Source organism: Gouania willdenowi, unplaced genomic scaffold (genome assembly GCF_900634775.1).
Source record: "Gouania willdenowi unplaced genomic scaffold, fGouWil2.1 scaffold_3_arrow_ctg1, whole genome shotgun sequence".
In the NCBI taxonomy this organism is placed as follows: domain Eukaryota; kingdom Metazoa; phylum Chordata; class Actinopteri; order Blenniiformes; family Gobiesocidae; genus Gouania; species Gouania willdenowi.
Genome location: NW_021145162.1, coordinates 1,086,796 through 1,110,009, shown reverse-complemented (window position 1 = coordinate 1,110,009; position 23,214 = coordinate 1,086,796). Strand labels below are relative to the sequence as shown.

Below are 23,214 nucleotides of genomic sequence, written 5' to 3'. Positions count from 1 at the left end.
CATGAGGGAACACGTGTGCGCTTGAACGCCCGCGTCCAAAATTAAAGTTTTGGGCAGCGCGTCTTTTTTTAAAAAGAATTTGGAGACGCCTTTTGGAGGAGGTGTCTTGGTTGGTCATTGTGAGATCATATCGGTGATTGGTCACTGTCTCAGCTTTCAGCTTGTGGGTGTGTCTCAAGTGTGGGTGTGTAGTGGAATGACAGACAACAGAGGGAGTTCCTAAACATATAAGAATGCCTAATAATTAATTCCACATATTTCAAAACATCTTTTCAACATCATATCTTAATATATCATCTATTATGAAACAGTTAGATACTAGACACGGCTGAAAAATAGCATAGTTAGTACTTAATAAACCTGAATGTCAAAATTCATGTTAAGGAATTTTCTTTACCATATGGTTAACTGTCAGTACCTTGAACTAAGCTTTGTGATGTTTTCTAGTATTTCAAGCACCTTTTAAATGATGAAACATTTTAAAATAACATTCTGTTGGTTTTTGAATTACATGAAAAGAGTGGCATAGGACAGACAATATTTGCAATTTCAATTTCTGCAGGAACCATTCCAATAATCCTTTCTTTTGTGACTTTTCAAACAAGTACATGTTCTTTGTTCTCATTTGAGCGTCCTGTGTGACCACTGGTTTGGGTTCTGGAGGTGACAACATCTGCAGGGGGTCGGAGCCCAGAGTTTGAAAACTTAGCATGTAAACATTGACTGATTGTTTCCTTTTGATCGTAATGTAACAGAGAGGTGATAACAGGAGCAAAATTGTTCTTGGATTCTCCTGTTCCTTTGTTTGGACAGGACTTGGGACAAGATTCCCCTGTGGTGCAAGTTTGCATTTCACAGTGGGAGGCAGACTTTCTGACTTCATTCAATGGTGAGACTAGTATCTTAGTCAGAGTTCAACCTGGAGGATTTGATTCCCAACATAGATTATCACATAGTTGACCTGCAATGACTTTTTCAAGAATTTTGGAAATAAAAGGGAGATTAAATATTGGTCTGTAATTGGACAAGTCACTTGGATCAAGGGTTGTTTTTTAAGTAGAGGTTTGATTAAGGTGGTTTTAAAGGCCTGTGGTACATAACCTGTTACTATAGATGTGTTAATCCAGTTCACCATATTAGTGCTAAATAGTGGAAGAACATCTTTAAATAGTGGAGTTGGGATTGGATCTAAAAGACAGGTTGTAGGTTTAGAAGCACTAACTATTGAGGTCAGTTCAGACAGACCAATTGGAGTAAAACTATGTAAATAAAAGCTGCATGTTGGGGTAATTTCTGGAGCTGCTTTGTTTAATAAAGTATTGATCACTCCTGCAGGGGGGACATTAGCTTTGTTTCTAATTGTTAGAATTTTATCAGTAAAGAAGTTGATGAAGTCGTCACTGCTCAGGTTGACAGGAATAGAGGGTTTAACAGAGCTGTGGCTTTTGGTGAGCCTGGCTACAGTGTTGAATAGAAACCGTGGATTGTTTTTGTTTTCCTCTATTAAAGTTGAATAAGGAGGTTCTAGCTTTGCAGAGAGCTTTTTTTATAAGCTGACAAACTTTCTATCCAGGCAGTATGAACTTATACCATGTTTGAGGAGAGCCACTTCCTTTCTAATCTTCGCAATGCCTGTTTTAGGAGACACAATTCAGATTTATACCAGGGGGCAACCTTTTTATGACATATCTTCTTTTTAACTGGGGCAACAGCATCCAGAGCTGTGTGCAGTGACAACATTGCACTGTTGACAAGATTATCTATTTTCTCTGTCATTAGACATTGATAGCTACTCTCTGTTGAGATATCATATGGATCAGAGGTAAGCAATGATGGAACTAAATCTTTAAATCTAGTTACAGCTTTCTCAGACAGTGATCCACTGTAGTGTACTCTTCTCTCAGAGTTTAAGCAGGCCGATATTTTTAATTCAAAGGATAACAGGAAGTGATCTGAAAGGATAGGATTTTGAGGATATATTGTCAAATGGTCAATATCTAAACCATATGTTAGAACAAGGTCCAGGGCATGATTAAGATAATGAGTTGGTTTGTTTACATGTTGTGTAAAGCTGATTGAATCTAATAGTAAGATAAATAATTTATTTAGGCTGTTGTTTTCATCATCAACATGAATGTTAAAATCACCTACTATGATAGCTTTATGAGTGCTCAGCACCAGATCAGTGACAAAGTCAGAGAATTCAGAGAGAAACTCCGAGTATGAACCAGGAGGACGGTAAACTATAACCAATAAAGTGGGTTTTTCTATCTTGTTTTTGGGATTACAAATTTCAAGGGAGAGGCTTTCGAATGAATTTTGGTTAAGTTTGGTTTTTGGGGTAACTGATAAGCTTGAGTGAAAAACTGCTGCCACTCCTCCTCCACGACCACTCTCACGGGGAATATGGTGATTACCATTATTGGGAGGGCTGGCTTCATTAAGAGCAATAAAATCTTCATTTTTGAGCCAGGTCTCTGTGAGGCATAATACACTCAATTGATGGTCAGTTATAAGATCACTCACTAAGAGGGATTTAGAAGAAAGCGATCTAATATTTAATAGTCCACATTTAATGGTTTTCTCATTATTTTGTGTTCTGTTTGCAGTTTTAGTTTTGATGAGATTTTTATGGTTAACTCTATTGTGGGCTTTAGCTTGTATTGCATGTTGCTCTGTACTGATCAGCACAGTGTTTATGGGGTATATTTGCTCTATATTTTGAGTAAAGGACTTATCTATGGAAGTGTTTGTTGTAACTGCAGGTTTATTTTCAGCTAGTCATACGCGTGTGGAGTTGTGAATCACAGACTGTAGAATGAATTTCAGCATTTGTGCTCCATGTAAATTAGATCAGAATAGATCAGCACGTTTCCAAAAGAAGTCAAAGTTATCAATAAATGCGAAATTACGTAGTTTGCAGCAGGATTGTAAGAAGTTGTGCTGCTGTAAAAGGCGACTAAATTGTTCTATACCCCTATTTAATGTAGGGAGAGAGGCAGAAATTAATATTGATTTCCCACATGCCTTTAGAACATTAAAGAGAAGGTTAAACTCATTCATGGTCCGTATCGATTCACGTCGGGTGGTATTGATCGTCCCTACATGTAACACTATTTTAGTGACAGTTGCTGGCAGCGTGGGTAACAATTGATTAAGTTTGTTTAAGATAGTTTGAACTATAGCACCTGGAATACAGTGTGTGATGACATTAAAGAATCTAATATTTCTCGTTATTGAGTCGCCAATAATGAGTGTAGTTTGTGGGAAGAGAGTGTTAGGAGTGAGTGTGCGCCTGTTATACTTGCCGGGAACATCCTGCAGGTGGATCACACCTGGCTGTGGGGGAGTTTCCGTCCTTGGAGTCTCCGTGCTTGGAGTTGACTGGCGTTGGGGCATCTGTGTGGGAACGTCTGGTGGTGCTTGGGTTGTAGAAGGCTCCATCATCTGATGGCATTGAAGTGGTGCTGCACTAGTATGCCTCTGGACTGCAGCTTTGAGGAGGTTTCGTAGGGCTACAGAGGAGGTTTTTGGCCGTTGGGAATTTAATCCAGGTGGTGGTAGAGGCATTTTCCTGGCAGTTGTTTCGGTCAGCTTAATTGGACTGAGTTTGTCCCCGTTTTCATATGGGAGGGCTGCAAAACAATTGTGGACAGTAAGAGGAGGAGAAGGGATGTCGTTTTCCGCGTTATTCTGTCGTCTCTGTCTGCGGACAACAACTTCAGCCCACGATGGCAGGTGTGGTGTGGAACAGGACAGTCCTGGACCTGGATTCTCCCAGGTAACTGTGTCATTGTCACATGGAATATTATGGAGGAAGGATGACTGCTGTACAACCGTGCCTGTATATTTGGTGAGTAATTCATCTTTCTTTTTTAGCTCATTAGAAAGGCGATGAATCTCTTCCCGTAGTTTGGTAATTTCTTTGTTGGCGTTTAGTAGCAAAATGTCTTTCTCCGACGACAGGTGAGGCGTAGCGTCTCCACTCTCTGTAGATGTGTTTGTAGATGCGGCCATCCTGCTGTACTCACGGAACAAAAGCGGCTCCATCGTCCCCAGCAGCTTACAATAACAGCAGCTTTATATCCAGATATTAGACGGAATTCTTTCAAACAAGCAGTCAAAGCTATTAATGATTGAGAGGGTTTTGTTAGTGGCAAAAGAATATCATCAGCATACAGTAACATTTTATATTGTTTGGTGCCAATCGTTACTCCTTGGATATCAGGGTTTTGTCTGATAGCCAACGCTAATGGCTCTATAGCCAGGGCAAACAAAGTAGGGGGCAGTGGACTTCCTTGAGCTGTACCTCTTTTCACTTTAAAGGGAACAACAGACCATTTGGAAGAAACAAAGCTGTTGATGCTTCATACAGCATTCTGACCCACCTCAAGAAGCCACATCCAAAACCAAATATCTTCATTACTTCAAACATGGATTCCCATTCAATCATATCAAACACCTTTTCAGCATCTACATTTTTTCTGTAATATATGTTTTTTGGAGTAATTTTGTGTGTTTTTTGCACCTAGTGTATATTTTTATGCATTTCTGTTGTCATTTCTGTTGTCGTACTTTTTATATAAATATTGTTTAGTTTTTTGTTTTACATCATTATGTGTATTTTTTTTTCTTTTTAGTTTAATTTGTGCATTTCTCTTGTCATTTTGTGTATTTTTTGTATAAATATTTACTTTTGTGTATTTTGAGTCATATTTATATTTTTGTTGTCGTTTGGTGTGCGTGTGAGCGTGACTCGCTACTCCGTGACTCACACACATGCACGTACATCAGTGACTCACATCAGGTCCAGTGTGAGCGGCTGCTCAGATGCCCCTCCCCCCTCTCCGGCCTACACTATCTTCCTCTCTCTCACTCGTGTGTTTACAGTCCGTGTCTGCTTTGCTGTGTGCGCATTGATTGGCTCTGGCTGCACACGTAACTCTAGCTCGGGTGAGGAGTTGTGCAGTGAAATAGATATAGATGGTGCGTTAGCGCTCCCTTACACTCTGAGGTCAAAAGCTGAATAGGTTTCACTTCTGGGCCACCCAGAAGTGAAATAAAATTAAAATAAATATTTGGAAATTACCAAATTACTCCAAAATAATGGATGCACAAACTCGGGGTATTTGGAAGCCATTGACAAAGTTTCAGGTCGAACAGGCAGCACGTCGGGGAGATATTTACTCCACGAAGCCATCGAAATGTACGGTCTGCTGCTTCTGATGCACTGCGATCCATCATTATGACTTCATTCACAACCATGAGATGTGCCATCCTAATGAGTGTGGCAGTGTTGTCATTGTCACGGCAAATTTGCGGTTGACGTCATTTGGAGACATGATTTATTGCTCTGGTTGAATGATGGAGTCCAGGCGAGGCATTGATGATTTTATAAAAAAGGTTTATTATAAAATTAAAAAAAAAAAGGAGTAAAAAAGAAGCTTCCATCCTGAAAGAATGAAAGGCAAAAGGCTCATGGCAGAGCAAAAAGGCAAGACCCACTCTAACTAACAGTTTCACAGCTTTAGCTTTTATACAGATAACAGAAAAAGTTCCACCCTGAGGTGAGGAGAAGGAGGGAATCAGATGCCCAACAGTGGAAACATTTGAGGATGATGAAGACGTGTATATTATGAGGAAGATTGGGCGCCACTCTTATCTGTCCTTGATAGTGTGTGTGTTCGTGTATATCTGCATGTGAGTTTGAGTTTTGGCTTCAGCAGAGACTCTGTGTTGCACTGAGTACAATACGATCTATACTGTTTAATCTAACATGATTCAGCTGTTCAAAAGTGCAGCAAAGAGTAATGGAATCATCATGTATTAAAACATGACAAATTGTACACATGAACATACATTTGACAATATTATGATGAATATAAAAATTGCCATAACATCATGTTCACTGACAGCCCAAGTGGATTCATCAGTGAGAATGAGAGGACATTTTGTTCCACTGTGAAAGGTGGTGACTTTTGGCCGCAGGGTTGCTGCAATGCCACTCGCGGCTGTTGCAACAGCCACTTTGCCTTCTATGCAAACTTTGTTCAGGATATGGTACAATACAAAGGTCTTTCCTGTCCCATCGCTTGAAGTTGGTCCTGGGATACAGTATAATGTGGAAATAGGACAGTTCAGCAGTGTGTGGGTTGAAGGCAATCGTTGGAATGCGTCCAACGGTGTCGGCCATGCAGTCAGCGTGGGAATTTAGTCTTTTTTTTTCACATTTGAAATGTCTTACCTGTGTATATGAAGTGTTGAAATACATCTGGGTACACAATGTGTTGTATTTGTGGATGTAGAGACATTGCTTTAAAAAAGGCAGTCAGTGTTGTTACAGGTGGCCCTGCATCCAGTAAGTTGTGGGCAGCGCCGTCATCATTGAACTTGATGACCTGTTTGTCCTCTAGGTGAATTTCCAGCATTTTTACTGGCGTTTTTTTTTTTTGATGGATGGGGAATTTATAGATGCAATGATGTAACGTCCTAACTCATAACACGTCACCTCACGGTCAGCAACATCTAACCTCACCAGACATGGATCTGGACCCTTCTCCAAGTATTTGTACAAATACTTGACACTGGAGACAGCACAGACAATTTCAAGGTTAATGTGTGCATTGTATCGGAGCAGGAGGTATGGATTGTATGGCACAACCCACTCATTATTGAAGGACACATTTATGCCCCCTCTGATCGTCTGATGGAAGAGCCAGGTGCATCTTCAGCTCGTCTACTGTACAGTGGGTAAGAGTTCTCTGAGAAGCTTGTGGTATGTCTCAACAGTTTGGGGTAGTCCTTTGAACACTTTCTGTCAACCATGCATGGACTGTTACGATTCCATTGTCCACATGGGCCGTGAATCATATGTGATGTGACAATGTGATGGAGATGTGTGTTTGTGTCTTTGGTTGGAATCTCTGCAGATACGATGCGATCAATATCAGTGGAGGTCCTGGGTTTGTCACGTTGCACCATGGTGATGAGCATATGTAAATGAGGACGATGTCTTTTTTTAGTTTCTTTCACCATCACAAATGCATCCACATGTCCCAGTATGTCATGTTTCAGGAGGTCTGTGAGTAGAGCTTCCACCTTCATGTGGAATACTCTGGCAATGATGTCTGGTCTTTGATGGGTCTGCTGACCTTCAAAAAGCGATCTTTTAATCTCAGCCCAGTTGGGGTTGCAAGTGAAGGTGAGGAAGAAGTCTGGTTTGCCTTTGACTCTGACCAAGGCCATGGCGTCTTGGAATTCTTTGGCGTACCATCTTGGTGATCCATAAATGGTGGGGGGCAGTATGGTTTGGCGTCCCGGGATGATCTCAGTGTCACTACTCAGGGCATCAACAATGACATTGTATTTTTCTGTCTTGATGGATTTCTGATTGTGGCGAATGCAGTTGAGACGGTGTGATTCAATTTTAGCCATCATGTCACATACATACTGTTGTGTGAGTTTTCCACCACGATGCAGCAAATTAAAGTGATGATCAATGAGGCGCACTTGAAGGTGGAATTGGTAAAAGTTTGTTGGGGTGACACCTATCAGTTCAGTGTTTGTATCCTTCAGAGCCCTGTGGCAGAAGAAGCACATATGATAGTGGATCATATGCTGGATGAATGGCATTGGTTTTCTGAAGTTGTCCTCCTCTGAGGTGAAGAGTGACAGCCAGCTTTCCAAATTGCTCAGTAGGAGTGATTCATGGAGCAATGACTGCAACATCGCTGTCCAGTGACGGAAGATTCACAGTGCCACGATGAAGGTCACGACGGCGAGAGTGAGCTGTTAGGACAATTCTCAGATCATCAGCAGTGTCATTTTGGTTCATGTACTCAATTGCTGACTTGAACTGTTGTACATATGGGTTTCACCTGTGAATGGCGTCTTGTGCTCCAAGCAAGAATTCTTCATTCAGATCATTGTTTGAGGCATGAGTTTAATTTTTCCAGACACGCAACAGAATCCTTTCCTCTCCTCTTTCCATACGTATGCATGTAGGACACTCAAACAGTGAGGTGATACTCAGTGTGTGTGTGAAATGTTGTGTTTTTGTATAATTTTGTTTATTTATATTATATTATATTATATTTTGTATAGGTTTGTTGCCATTGTAGTGTGATTCAGGAGTCATTTTGTGTATTTTTTGTGTAAATATTTAGTTTTATGTATTTTTGGTATAAATATTTAGTTTTATTTATTTTTAGGATAAATATTTAGTTTTGTGTATTTTGAGCCATTTTCATATTTTTGTTGTATTTTTCTGTAATGTATGTTTTTTTAAGTCATCATTATGTGTATTTTTTTTATCTTTCTGTTGTCTTTTTGTGAATTTGTTGCATAATTATTGTTTTTTTTTGCCATTGTAGTGTGATTCTGGAGTAATTTTGGGTAGTTTGTTTTTTTGTTGTAGTTTTGTGCATTTCTGTTGTCATTTTAGTGTATTTTTTGTATAAGTATTTAGTTTAGTGTATTTTGAGTCATTTTCATATTTTTGTTGTCGTTGTGGTGTATTTTTCTGTAATATATGTTTTTTCTCTCTCTCACACTCTGCAGAGAAAATTGTAGCTTTCAATACAGCAGCCATTGCCTTCAATCACTTGAGTGATTGAGGTGAGGTCCGTCCAGTCTAAATAGCGTACGGTCCAACTAACGTTTTGAAACGACATCATTGCCAAATAAGGAACAGTAAAAAAATATTTTTCCTCAAAAGAGAAGTCCACAGGAGCGAGATCAGGGCCAAATTCAGCTGGCACGCACCGGAAGAGAGCTGTGCAGTGAAATAGATATGGTGCCCGTCGGAAGTATGCATTCATGTGGGAGCTTAAGTAGAGTTTATTATGGCCAAATGAGTATGTGTTTGGAGGTTGGATGTACAAAGAGGTGTACATACTCTGTAGTGTTATTAAGGGGTTTATTTGCGGGTGCAAAATAAAACAGTGGGTGTGATTTCCCCGGTTTAATTCTATGGGACATGAACATGATAAATGTGTTGTTTTTTTTACTCGCTTTTATATTTTTTTGTTTGGTGTATTTTTTTGTAATGTTTGTTTTTTGGAGTCATTATGTGTATTTTCGTATCTTTCTGTTCTCATTTTGTCTATTTTTTCTATAAATATTTAGTTTTGCATATTTGAGTCATTTTCATATTTTTGTTCTTTCAGTTGTCTTTCTGTGCATTTTTTGTGTTTTATTTTACTCATCAAGTATATTTAAATAAATAAATAAAAAAATACCGTCCGTGAAATGTTTGAGACGCTGATAACAAAACTCCATAGACATTGCAGCGCCAATCAGAAAAGTAACAAAACTGCGCAAAACAAAACGTAAAGCTCCAAACTACATGAGTGAGTAAGTAAATTAAAGTATTACCTACAATTCAGCTGTCTTTTTTTAAAAAAAAAAACAAAAATAATTTTTTACCTTCGAACCGAGTGGTCAGAGCTTAGCTTCCATGTACGGCACCACAGAGAATCTACAGTTTTCCAGACGGAGAATTGAACAGGTTGAGGTCAATATCGACTCTAGTGAAACAGTGCGTTATTGAACAACAGTTATATGGTTTATACAATGAGAAACGTGTCTGTAAAAGACTCACCAGTGGCTGATGGTTTCTAATCATCTATTCAGAGAGCTCTGTGTTTGAGAAGCTAACGATAGCATGACAGGAGGAAGTGGAGTCTGCCGTGGCTCACACACACGAACATCAGTGACTAACGTCAGGCCCAATTAGTGAGACTTAAGAGCTTTGCTAGTTTATCAGTGTAAACACGGCTGCTCAGACGTTCCCCCTCTTCGGTCTAAACGATCTCCTTCTCTCTCACTCGTGTTTACAGTCCGTGTCTGCTTGGCTGTGTGCGCAGCGATTGGCTCTGGCTGCACACGTGACTCTTGCGATGACCTGTGCAATGAAATAGATATAGATGGTGCGCTAGCGCCCCCTCACACCCTGAGGTCAAAAGCTGAATAGGTTTCATTTCGGGGCCGTTCAGAAGTGAAATAAAATTAAAATATATATAATATAATATTTTGAAATGACCAAATTACTCCAAAATAACAGATACTCAGGGTATTTGGAACCCGTCGACCGAGTTCCAGGTGGAACTCGCACCGCGTCGAGGAGATATTTGCTCCACACACACACACACACACACACACACACACACACACACACACACACACACACACACACACACACACACACACACACACACACACACACACACACACACACACATCCTTGAATTATAGTATAGACTAGTACAGTGCCCGTTGGAAGTATGTATTCATATAGTGGGAGGAGTAGAGTTGTTAATTATGACTAAATGTGTTTGAAGGTTGTATGTACATAGAGGTGTACGTACTCTGTACTCTGTAGTGTTATAAAGGGTTAATTTGTGGGTGTAAAATAAAATAGTGTGTGTGATTTATGTGGTTTAATTCTATGAGACATAAACATAATGAATATGTTTTTTTTTGTTTTTGTTTTATTTTTACTAATTTTTATATATTTTTTCGTTTGGTGTATTTTTCTGTAATGTATGTTTTTTGGAGTCATTGTGCATTTTTTGTATAATTATTGTTTTTTGTTGCCATTTTAGTGATTCTGTAGTCATTTTGTGTATTTTTGTATCTTTTTTAGTGTAGTTTTGTGCATTTCTGTTGTCATTTTGTGTATTTTTTCATAAATATTTATTTTTGTGTATTTTGAGTCATTTTCACTACTGTGTAGAAGTCTCAAAGTAACCATGACAACATAATGACGACATTGTAACAACTGTAAGTGAGAACATTAAGAATGAATCACCCTTGAGTTACTGATAATGCACACACACACAAAAAAAAATGTATCCTATTGTATCAGTTTAAACACTGATCTGAACAGATTATGCGAAAATAAAATGTCTGTGAATACATAAATATTGCAGGTATTACACACTGTCATCATAAAATTAAGTGCATCAAATAACCATAGCAACACATTGAAAGCATTGTAACCACCACTGAAATATTGCTCAAATACACAAAAATATTGATTAAATATCCAAATAAATAATAATAATAATAAATTTTTTTTAAAATATGTTATGGCAATTTTTATATTCATCATAATATCGTCAAATGTGTGTTCATGTGTACAATTTGTCATGTTTTAATACATGATGATTCCATTACTCTTTGCTGCACTTTTGAACAGCTGAATCATGTTAGATTAAACAGTACAGATCGTATTGTACTCAGTGCAACACAGAGTCTCTGCTGAAGCCAAAACTCAAACTCACATGCAGATATACACGAACACACACACTATCAAGGATAGATAAGAGTGGCGCCCAATCTTCCTCATAATATACACGTCTTCATCATCCTCAAATGTTTCCACTGTTGGGCATCTGACTCCCTCCTTCTCCTCACCTCAGGGTGGAACTTTTTCTGTTATCTGTATAAAAGCTTAAGCTGTGAAACTGTTAGTTAGAGTGGGTCTTGCCTTTTTGCTCTGCCATGAACCTTTTGCCTTTCATTCTTTCAGGATGGAAGCTTCTTTTTTACTCCTTTTTTTTTAAAATTTTATAATAAACCTTTTTTATAAAATCATCAATGCCTCGCCTGGACTCCATCATTCAACCAGAGCAATAAATCATGTCTCCAAATGACGTCAACCGCAAATTTGCCGTGACAAATACAAAAATAAATTTAAAATTGGCACCCAAAAAATTGCGATATATTGTGAAATTGATTATTTTTCACACCCCTACTCTCGCACAAACACAAACAAAACTAGATTCAATTTTAAAACAGAAAAACGCTGCTTGTTTGGTTTTTGGTTTTTCCGTTTTCCTGTTTCTGGTTTTAAATTAATAAAACAAACAAAAAAAAAAAAAAATCTTTTTTTTTAAATTTTTTAATTTGGTTTTGAAACGAAATAAGCAAAAAACAAAGGATACACAGATTATTGAGAAATGAGATTCGAATTAATATCATTATTAAAATATGTATATGTCATGATAATCAAGTAAATGCTCATCTCATTCAACCAATTAAATCACATTACATCTCCTGTGTGATATGTGATATGACTCAGTGACCCCATTCACTGTCTTATGTGTTGTAAAGCATGATGTGCACATGACAATAAATAATAATAATACATTCATTAATTTCATAAAAAAAGAAACCTGTCCCTATGGTGGGCACAGCACTCCAGTGCACCCCCCCCCCCCCCCCCCCCCCAGCTGTGGGTCTGGTCCTGATAAATGTTGTCTGTGTGTGTACAGGAGATGGACTTCCAGGGTTTTAAGATGTTCATGGAGACGTTCCTGGAGAGTGAACTTCCTGAGGACTTCTGTCAGCATCTGTTCATGTCCTTCAGCAGCAAAGCATCGTCACGGCAACGCAGAGCCAGTGGTGAGGTTCACTTTGTGTGTATGTGTGTGTGTGTGTGTGTGATTTAGCGTGTGTGTAACTGGTTCACTTTGTGTGTGTGTGTGTGTGTGTGTGTGTGTGTGTATGTACGTATGTATGTGTGTGTGTGTATGTGTGTGTGTGTGTGAGTTTGCATGTGTGTATAGTATGTGTGTATTTAATCTGTGTGTGTAATGAGTTCACTTTGTGTGTGTGTGTGTGTGTGTGTGTGTGTGTGTGTGTGTGTGAGTGTGTGTGAGTTTGCATGTGTGTATAGTATGTGTGTATTTAATCTGTGTGTGTAATGAGTTCACTTTGTGTGTGTGTGTGTGTGTGTGTGTGTGTGTGTGTGAGTGTGTGTGAGTTTGCATGTGTGTATAGTATGTGTGTATTTAATCTGTGTGTGTAATGAGTTCACTTTGTGTGTGTATGTACGTATGTATGTGTGTGTGTGTATGTGTGTGTGTGTGTGAGTTTGCATGTGTGTATAGTATGTGTGTATTTAATCTGTGTGTGTAATGGGTTCACTTTGTGTGTGTGTGTGTGTGTGTGTGTCTGTGTGTGTGTGTGTGTGTGTGAGTTTGCATGTGTGTATAGTATGTGTGTATATAATCTGTGTGTGTAATGGGTTCACTTTGTGTGTGTGATTGTGTGTGTGTGTGTGTGTGTGTGTGAGAGTGATTTTATGTGTGTCTATAATGCGTGTGCGTGTGCGTATACCTGCGTTTGCGTGTGGGTGTAAAGCTCTCAAGTCACAAGCATTTCAACCTGTTCACACCCTCACACTTCACACCATTTATATCTCACCCAGAGAAATGACCAGGATTATAGTGATGTGTTGGTCGCAAACAAAACTCATTGACGTGAACGACGGAGCCGGCTCCTGATTGGGAGCCGCTTTGTTTTTGTTTTTTTTCTCTTCAAGTCGCTATTGATTGGTCAATATGTGTGTATTGTCTCAGTCTGCGCTGAGCCAAGGGAGGAGGGGCGGAGTTACACACTTTTCCCAGTGTTTTTTGAGACTTTGCTGATACTCTGGCGTAACGTGAAAGCACGTATGGCTCTGCAGTTACTGCCCTCAACAAGCCGTGAGCCCCTCCCCCGTTCCAAAGCACTCACAGGCTGTCAGTCTCACAGGAGCGTCACTCACTGTCTCCAATCTGGCACAAGCCTGACTTTAGAAACAGAAAAACACCGCTCTATCTAAAAACATGGGAAGAGAGCGGAATTATTCATCTCCAAGACCTCTTTGACAATTACATATAACATATAACAATCTAACCCAAACATTCAATATAAACAAAAGTAATTTTTTACAGTACTTACAAGTAACAGAGACAATTAAGAAAAATATTCCAGTAGATCTAATTACCTTACAACCTCCAGAACTGGCCATATACAGTATATGAAACAAATCTCAACAAAATAAAAAAAAACTCTCAAAAATATACAGAGCACTCTTGAACACTAACTCTAATCACTTACCAATCGCTAAATGTGAAGCTGAACTCTCAATCACCACGAACACCGATTTCTGGACAGAAATTTGTTGTAATACTTTTAAGATAACTAAAAACACAAATCTTCAGCTGCAAGGGTTAGGGTTAGCTACAGACGTCTGCTCTCAGTGCACCCAGGGAACAACTGATTCCTATTTACATGCCTTATGGCTTTGTTTCCCAGTTCAACAGTTTTGGTTTCTAATTACTGAAAACATTTCTCATTTCTCCAAATCTATGTCTGATAGAAGACCTGACTATGCTTGATCTTCCAGCAAACCAATCGCAATCCATCCTTGCAACACTCACCATAGCAAAAAAAAAACAATATTAGTGAATTGGAAAGATAAAAAATCCCTAAACATAAACCAACGACAAGATCTCGTCATAGAATTTATTTCCATGGAAAAGATGTCCGCTTTGCCAGCACCACTGTAGACCTGGACCTCCCTGGGCTTGTGTGGTGGCCTGGGTGTCTTGGGTGTGTTGCCGGGGTGTATGGGTGCCTCTGCGCGGCCGTGCATTCCTTTTGGATGTTCTCACGGGCCCTGGGCTGTTTGATTTTGCTCTCCTGCTCCCTCTGTACATGTCTGGGTGGTCCCTGGGGCTATGGGTTTGCGTATTTCTCTGCCATTCTTTCTTGCTTGGGTTCGCTGGTTATTGATCAGTGGGTGGCGGGGTGGCCCTGTTTGGGCAGCTGAGGGCGTCCTTTGTTGTTGTGGGGGCTGGGGCAGCCTCCCTGCTGAGGGAATTGTATCATGGTGCTGTGCCGGCCTGTGTTGGTCCTGGTGCGGGCGCGGGCTGCGTTGTGGGGGGCGGACAACTTTGGGCTGGCGTGCGGCGGGGGTTGCCCCCTGGACCGCTGGGGGGTGTGGCTGGTGCCCGGCCGCACCTGGGGGATGAGGAGTGCCGCCATGCTCCGTGGGACCGGCATGGTTCGGGGGGTGTCGTGGGGTGGGTATCCGTCTGTGATGGCCCGCACCAGACAGACCTCCTAGAACAGGGGTCTGCAACCTGCGGCTCTGGAGCCTCATGTGGCTCTTTAACTCTTTTGCAATGGCTCCCTATAGCTTTAAAAAAATCCATTGCAGGGTTGGGACGGGTTTGCTTAGGGAATGATGCTGTTTGCTGGGGGGCAGAGTTAGCTGTTCCGGTGGTTGTGGTCGCTGTTGGCTGCCTGGTAGGTCTATCCTGCTATCTGCGGGCCGGTGGGGGGCATTGCCCCATGGCTTGCACTGCGGCGGGGCCTGGGCTGCTGTCCTTGCGCTGTCTGAGGCTATGCGGCCTTGCTGGACTGTGGCCGGTTCATGGGCTGGGGTGGGTGGGTGCTCGCCCTTGGGGGTTCCTGGTCCTGGGGGGGTGCTCTTGGAGTCCGGCGGGCTTAGCCGGCTGGTCGGGCCGGTCCTGGCGGGGGTCTTCCGGGGCGGTAGGCGCAGGCCGCACCCTTGCATGCCGGTGGGTGCGGCTCGGGGAGACCCCTGCTTGGGCGGTGCCTTGCGAGGCCGGGGTTTGCGGCTTTGCCGCTTCAGGCACACTCAAAAAAAGGTGACCTGGGGCCCTAGTTGCCTTAGGCCGCTGGGTGTGTAATTGTCATCCCTGGGCGGGCTGCTCTTGCTGCTCTTGATGCTGCTTCTATTCCGGGTCCTTCTGGCCTGGGGTCCAATCCCTGCTGGCTCTGGGCCCGACGGCTGCCCATTCGGACCTGTCCTGGCTGTCTGCTGGGCATGGGCCTTGGCTCCTCTGCTGGGGTCTCGGGCTGGGGGCTCTCTTGGCCCTCCCCTCGGGGGTTGGGTGCGGGGCTGGTGGGGTGCTCTGGGTCCTCAGCTCCTTGGTGCCTTCTTGGGTGTGTGTTGGGGGCGGTGGCTGCCTCTGGGCTTGGCATCTTGAGGGAGTCTGGGAGGCTGCTCGTGGGGGGTGGCTTGGGCTCCCTGGCCCTTGCTCTCTCTGCTGGCCTGGCTGCATTTTCGGTTCTGGGGCAGCGCTTCGGTTTACAGTAGTGGTTCTTACACATACACTGGTCTATTATAAACTGACATGTCTTAGACTGTAGATAAAACTGGTACTGGGCTTAACTTTAGACACGTTGATCCTAAATATCTGTTTTATTTATTACCACTCACTCCTTCCCTCTGTCCACAGACACCACCATTATACCTAAGCTTCACACTGGTCACCAGACTGGATTGATTACACAACATAATAAACACAATATACACAACTACAACTACACATCTCACTCTCACTTTAAAATAATCAACTCTTCCCACCCTTTACATTTACTACCTTGAATCTTTCCTCCCTGTTCAACAGTAGGTATGAGAAAAATTGATCCATTTATTATTAACCAATTGGTTACATAATTTTAACCTTCAACATAATATCTACAGTATTCTACAATTGAATAAAATAAAAAAGAAATGAATTTTTTTAAAAATGAAAAAAATATCAGAAAATCTGGAAATTTGAATCCGATACCCAATATTCATTTTCAGGCTAATATCAATATCGGGTTGGGACACCCCTAGTGTATATGTGTGTATAATATATATATATATATATATGTGTGTGTGTGTGTGTGTGTGTGTGTGTGTGTAATGTGTGTGTGTGTGTATATAATGTGTGTGTGTATAATATGTGTGTGTGTGTGTGTGTGTGTGTGTGTGTGTGCAGCACTGAAGCAGATGAAGAGCAGCTCTACTGACTCTGTGCAGCTGAAGGATGTGGTGTGTTACCTGTCTCTGCTGGAGGCTGGACGACCTGAGGACAAACTGGAGTGTGAGTTCTCTATCGCATCAAGACTATCTCTCCACTACATATTTCATATGTATGGGGCGGACCACAGAGTCAGGTGACGTTTTGAACAATTAGCTTTAAGACAATCCACCTGTGAGGTGACAGTAAGAGCACCTGTGCACCACACTGTCACTAATCATTTTGATTTTATGAGAGCAGATTTGTTTGTGTGAATAGTACAACTGTGTGTGTTAGGAGAAGACAGCATTGCCACTTACCAAGTGTAAGAGACAGTTTTCTCTCAGGGTTGCTGTTTACCCCTCAATAAAAAGTGAGAGAGAAAGGCGTTTCTCACAGCCTGTGCCTGGCGGATTGTTCTGACAAGGGACTGACGTGCCATCGGTACAAAGTCTATCCCGAGATCCCGGCTAGGGGAGAGGAGGTAGTGCTGCAGTTATTTATTTGGCAGACGTTCCTGGCGTAATGCTCTGACAAGGGGTTCATGCGCCATAGGAATAAATATCCCCCCCGATTTCCACTATCAGTTTGTTTCCTCTTCTCTCTCTGATCCTGAGCTGCTTGTTTTACTTCTGTTACACTTTTATCCATTACCTCTCTATTCTTTTCCCTTCTGAACTATTTTAACTACCTCAGAATAGCTGACATCGTGAAATTGTTTTATTTTCTCCACTTCTTCTGCTTTTTTCCTCACCTCACATTTCCTGTCCATTACTCAGTGTTCTCCTCCACAGTTACTACATCTCAGTTGTTTGTCCTCTACACCCTCCAACCTGTGTTCTTCACTACAAATCTCTGGCATTTGTAGCATCTGAATGGGGGAGGGGTTTACATAAACCCTCACTGGGTAACTTATGTACCCCACATTACTCTCTGTGGGAGAACCACTCCTTCAAACTCTAACATTATAGACTGGCTTTTTACGCTCTCTCCATTTCTAGTAGTGAGTAACGCTTTACTCTTTAATCTCCAATTCCAGCCTTTCCAAACTTTCCTCAACTACAATCCCAGATATAATCCTTGTGTAACTCTGTGCTCTCCTTTCACAAACCTATCTAATACCTTACATCCACATACCCGATCTATTTTCATTGATTTATCTCTTTGTTCTTTAATTTTACAGATAATCAAAAACTCCCATCTCTCACAATCCTCACCATCTCAATCTCTCCTACATTATTCATCAGTTCTCTAGTCAACCTTTCTAGTCACTACTCCCTCTTAGTTCCGTGATTCTAATTTCAGCATTACTTTATATCTAGTTTCTTCCTTTTTTCTCCTAACTATCCTCTCTCTATCCTCATCACTGCTTGCCTCTAACTCCTGTTTATTATTTATTCCTTGATGTTTTTCTCTCTCTCTACTTGTGACCAGTCTGAGTCTGGTGTTTCTTCTTTTTCCTCCTGTGAACGATCACTCTCATCCATGGGAGTCCCACGCGCCTCTATTTCCACTGCCCATCTCCCAGAGCCGGAGTCACCGCTGCTGCTGGACGCCATGCGACCACCACCCACTGCTCGTTTTTGGACAGGAGCTCTGATAGCTGCTCTAGCCGATTGGCACTTCCTCAGCCTCATATTGCGGTGTCGACCTCTTGCGAGATTTGGCCAGTTACCATGGTGATTTAGTCTAAGTTACCATGGTGATTCAGTCTAAGTTACCATGGTGATTTAGTCTAAGTTACCATGGTGATTCAGTCTAAGTTACCATGGTGATTTAGTCTAAGTTACCATGGTGATTTAGTCTAAGTTACCACGGTGATTTAGTCTAAGTTACCATGGTGATTTAGTCTAAGTTACCATGGTGATTCAGTCTAAGTTACCATGGTGATTTAGTCTAAGTTACCACGGTGATTTAGTCTAAGTTACCATGGTGATTTAGTCTAAGTTACCATGGTGATTCAGTCTAAGTTACCATGGTGATTCAGTCTAAGTTACCATGGTGATTCAGTCTAAGTTACCATGGTGATTTAGTCTAAGTTACCATGGTGATTCAGTCTAAGTTACCATGGTGATTTAGTCTAAGTTACCATGGTGATTTAGTCTAAGTTACCACGGTGATTTAGTCTAAGTTACCATGGTGATTTAGTCTAAGTTACCATGGTGATTCAGTCTAAGTTACCATGGTGATTTAGTCTAAGTTACCACGGTGATTTAGTCTAAGTTACCATGGTGATTTAGTCTAAGTTACCATGGTGATTCAGTCTAAGTTACCATGGTGATTCAGTCTAAGTTACCATGGTGATTCAGTCTAAGTTACCGTGGTGATTTAGTCTAAGTTACCGTGGTGATTTAGTCTAAGTTACCGTGGTGATTTAGTCTAAGTTACCGTGGTGATTTAGTCTAAGTTACCGTGGTGATTTAGTCTAAGTTACCGTGGTGATTTAGTCTAAGTTACCGTGGTGATTTAGTCTAAGTTACCGTGGTGATTTAGTCTAAGTTACCGTGGTGATTCAGTCTAAGTTACCGTGGTGATTTAGTCTAAGTTACCGTGGTGATTTAGTCTAAGTTACCATGGTGATTTAGTCTAAGTTACCATGGTGATTTAGTTTAAGTTACCATGGTGATTTAGTCTAAGTTAGCATGGTGATTTAGTCTAAGTTACCATGGTGATTTAGTCTAAGTTACCATGGTGATTTAGTCTAAGTTACCATGGTTATTTAGTCTAAGTTACCATGGTGATTTAGTCTAAGTTACCATGGTGATTTAGTGTAAGAGAAGCTAAAAAAAACCTTAGGACAACACAAACTACACAAAACTACAAAGCACAAAGACTGTGTCACTCTCTGTGTGTGTCTCCCTCTCTACAGTTATGTTCCGCCTCTATGACACGGATGGAAACGGCTCATTGGACAGCTCGGTAGGACGCGCACGCACACACACACACACACACACACACAATGGGGGGTGGATCACTTCTAAATTCATACACTCCAGTCTAACACACGTGTACCTGTCTAACTTTCACTAAACTTACCTAAAGTCAGTAGTTAAATGTAGTGACAGGTGTGGTGTGAGTGAAGCTATAGTGATCATGTGACCTTCACTATGTAGCACCATCTACGTGACATGTAAACACTTATAAATAATTGTTAGGTGTCCAGACGTGTCCATGTGTCCACGTCAGTAAATGTGTGTGAGTGTGTGAATGATCTGACTCAGAGCGTAACACTACAATCACTAGCCCTCACACACACACACACACACACACACACACACACACACACACACACACACACACACACACACACACACACACACACACACACACACACACACACACACACACACACACACACACACACACACACACACAGTTCTGGTTTTATCTGTAGTTCTGAGGCCTGATCTATAAAGGTGGAATAACTAATCCTGATAACTCTCTCCTCACCATGCAGCATCATTGGTCCTCACCATGCAGCATCATTGGTCCTCACCATGCAGCGTCATTGGTCCTCACCATGCAGCATCATTGGTCCTCACCATGCAGCGTCATTGGTCCTCACCATGCAGCGTCATTGGTCCTCACCATGCAGCATCATTGGTCCTCACCATGCAGCATCATTGGTCCTCACCATGCAGCATCATTGGTCCTCACCATGCAGCATCATTGGTCCTCACCATGCAGCATCATTGGTCCTCACCATGCAGCGTCATTGGTCCTCACCATGCAGCGTCATTAGTCCTCACCATGCAGCATCATTGGTCCTCACCATGCAGCATCATTGGTCCTCACCATGCAGCATCATTGGTCCTCACCATGCAGCATCATTGGTCCTCACCATGCAGCATCATTGGTCCTCACCATGCAGCGTCATTGGTCCTCACCATGCAGCATCATTGGTCCTCACCATGCAGCGTCATTGGTCCTCACCATGCAGCATCATTGGTCCTCACCATGCAGCATCATTGGTCCTCACCATGCAGCATCACAGCAGTAGTTGTCCTTGAAATTATGACATAGAATAATGTGTGATCACTGATGTAATTCATATACAATTATCTGTATGATTTCTAATGTAATATCACAGTATCATACACATTAGAAACACACCTTGTCATGTTTTCATGACTCATCATGGTCTGTTGATGCTCCATCATATGAAACCAGTCCAGTGACATCACTGCTCCCTGTGCTCCTACAGTAGGTCACTTACACCCTAACAATATTACATGATTAGTATAATGACTTGTATAATACAGTAATAGCCTATAATACTTATAGTGTTAAGTATAGTTCCCTGTTTAGTCTCGTATAATGTATTTTCATTAATTTTGGCCTAATTTAAACTTGTGTGTGTTTTCAATCTCACTGAGTGTTTCTAACTTCCCTTTTCCTCTGCTATGATCATAATTAGCTGAGTTTATACATGATATTTACAGTTCAGAGAAACACAAAGCTTAAAACACTTAATCCATAAGTTACCTCTATGTTTAAGATTGCTGTTTAGAAATCTTTAATATGCACTTTAAATTCATAGCAATATCACAAAAATAGCTTTCTACATTGTTGTTATTGTTACGTTAACGTTATGCTAGCTCGTACTCCAGAATCCATTCCTCATTTCTCCACTGACACTCATCACTGCACAATCAGATGTCCTAAAGTTATATTTAATTCAATAATTTAATTTACTTTTTTTTTTCCCATGTCTGCACATGTTGTCAAAAGTCAACACTACAAGAAGTGCAATCATTATGAGACAGCAATGCATGTTTTGTTATTGCAATAAAACCCTAACCCGCAGCCAGCGGGCGCCCGCCGGTGGGCCCAGAGCCAACAGGGACCGGACCCCAGGCCAGAAGGACCCGGAACGGAAGCAGCACCGAGAGCAGCGCCCCCAGGGATGGCGACCACGCCCACAGTCGCCGAGGGCACCAAGGGGATGCTGCAAGTTGCCCCGCCGGCCCCCAGGCGCACCGACCAAGCACCCCAGAGCGCTCCAGATTGCCTTTCCTTGATGCCTCCCGCGCAATGAGCCCGAGACAGCCCCCCCCACACCCCCACCAAAGGGCCCAGCCACACCGCAGAGCCAGGCTCACAGGGTGCCGCCCAAGCCGGGGCCACCTGGCGCTGCACCCGCAGGCATGGCAGGGCGCGGCCAACACCACCCGCCCCGGAAGACCCCCGCCAGGATCGGCCCAGCCAGCTGGCTAGGCCCGCCGGACCCCAGGGGCCCGCAGAGCCAGGCTCACAGGGTGCTGCCCAAGCCGGGGCCACCTGGCGCTGCACCCGCAGGCATGGCAGGGCGCGGCCAACACCACCCGCCCCGGAAGACCCCCGCCAGGATCGGCCCAGCCAGCTGGCTAGGCCCGCCGGACCCCAGGGGCACCCCTGCAAGTGGTGTGTTGAGGTGTAATTAAAATTTGAGGGATTAGTAGGGCAGCTAGAGGTGGGAGTGCCGCCCCCGTGCCACTACTTAGTAGCACAGGCAGCGGCCCCCTCCACCCCCAGCCCCCCAAGGGTTGGATATGTGAGTGTGGTGCAACAAGTGGGTGAGCCAGACCAGCTGGGAGTGTGTGATGTGAAGTCTCCATGTCGGTGGCCTGTCCGGTAGGATCCTGGCCCGTCCGCATGGCGGGCCACCGGAGAGGGTAGATGGCGCAGACGGGCACACGGCACTGCGGGCCCCAGGGACGCGCCGAGCAGCACAACCGGAGACTCCTCTCGGCACCCCCGCAAACCATGCCGGCCATACGGAGCACGCCGGGACCCCCCCCAGGCGGAGCCAGGCACCAGCCACATCCCCCAGCAGTCCAGGAGGCGACTGTCGCCGGCTGGCGTAATTTACTACAACAAAATAAATTTACAACAACAAAATAAATCGTTTAAAAGTATTTTATTTATTTTTATCATATTTATTTATTTCATTTTTATTTTAAAAGTCTTTTCTCTAATTCCACATCGTTAGATGAAATGGCATTAATAACATTAAACCTTGTGGTTAAGACTAACTTTATCAAGTAACGTTAGCATATCCTAGCCTCATTTGTTATGTGCTAATGATGCCTTAATCCAGCGATTCTCAACTGGTGGGTCGGGACCCAAAAGTGGGTTGCAGACCTGTACTGGGTGGGTCGTGAACAGTTGTTAAAAAAATAACAAATACTTAATGTCTCTCATGTTGGACTTGTCTTTTTATTTTAAAAGAACCTTTTCCTTTGACAAGCATGCTGTAAAATGCATGTTGCAAGGAAAAATATATAGATTTATGTTTTAAATTTAATTGGTTGAATTCTAAAAAAAATGAAAAAAAAAAAAAAAAAATCCACTAACATGATTAATGCACACGTTAATGGGTTTAGATACACTGATAATAATAATAATATCCAATATAATTATTTAAACGTCTTATTGTTCAAAAGTGCATCACAAACTCATTGTGCTACAATAGTAAACTGTTCACTTCAGGGACTAAATGTGAGGCTCCATGAGCTGCTACTGCTGAGTGAACAGAGTTATTGCTACTTTCTCTCTATATGGCTCTGAGATCAACCATTGAGGATATGACTCAATGACCCGCCCCCTTCTATTTGCAATTGGCTAGCACGCTGATCTT

At 42.2% G+C, this 23,214-nt stretch overlaps 1 protein-coding gene across 2 annotated transcripts in view; it reads left to right on the top strand.

Moving 5' to 3' along the window:
* Positions 1–23,214, top strand: part of dgkb (diacylglycerol kinase, beta) — a 160,819-nt gene that overhangs the window by 11,825 nt on the left and 125,780 nt on the right. For both annotated transcript variants that reach the window (XM_028442180.1, XM_028442179.1), the window contains exons 6-8: positions 12,279–12,408; positions 16,575–16,679; positions 19,465–19,514. In XM_028442180.1, coding sequence (XP_028297981.1) covers positions 12,279–12,408; positions 16,575–16,679; positions 19,465–19,514 — 285 coding nt within the window. The remainder of the gene's footprint in view (positions 1–12,278; positions 12,409–16,574; positions 16,680–19,464; positions 19,515–23,214) is intronic.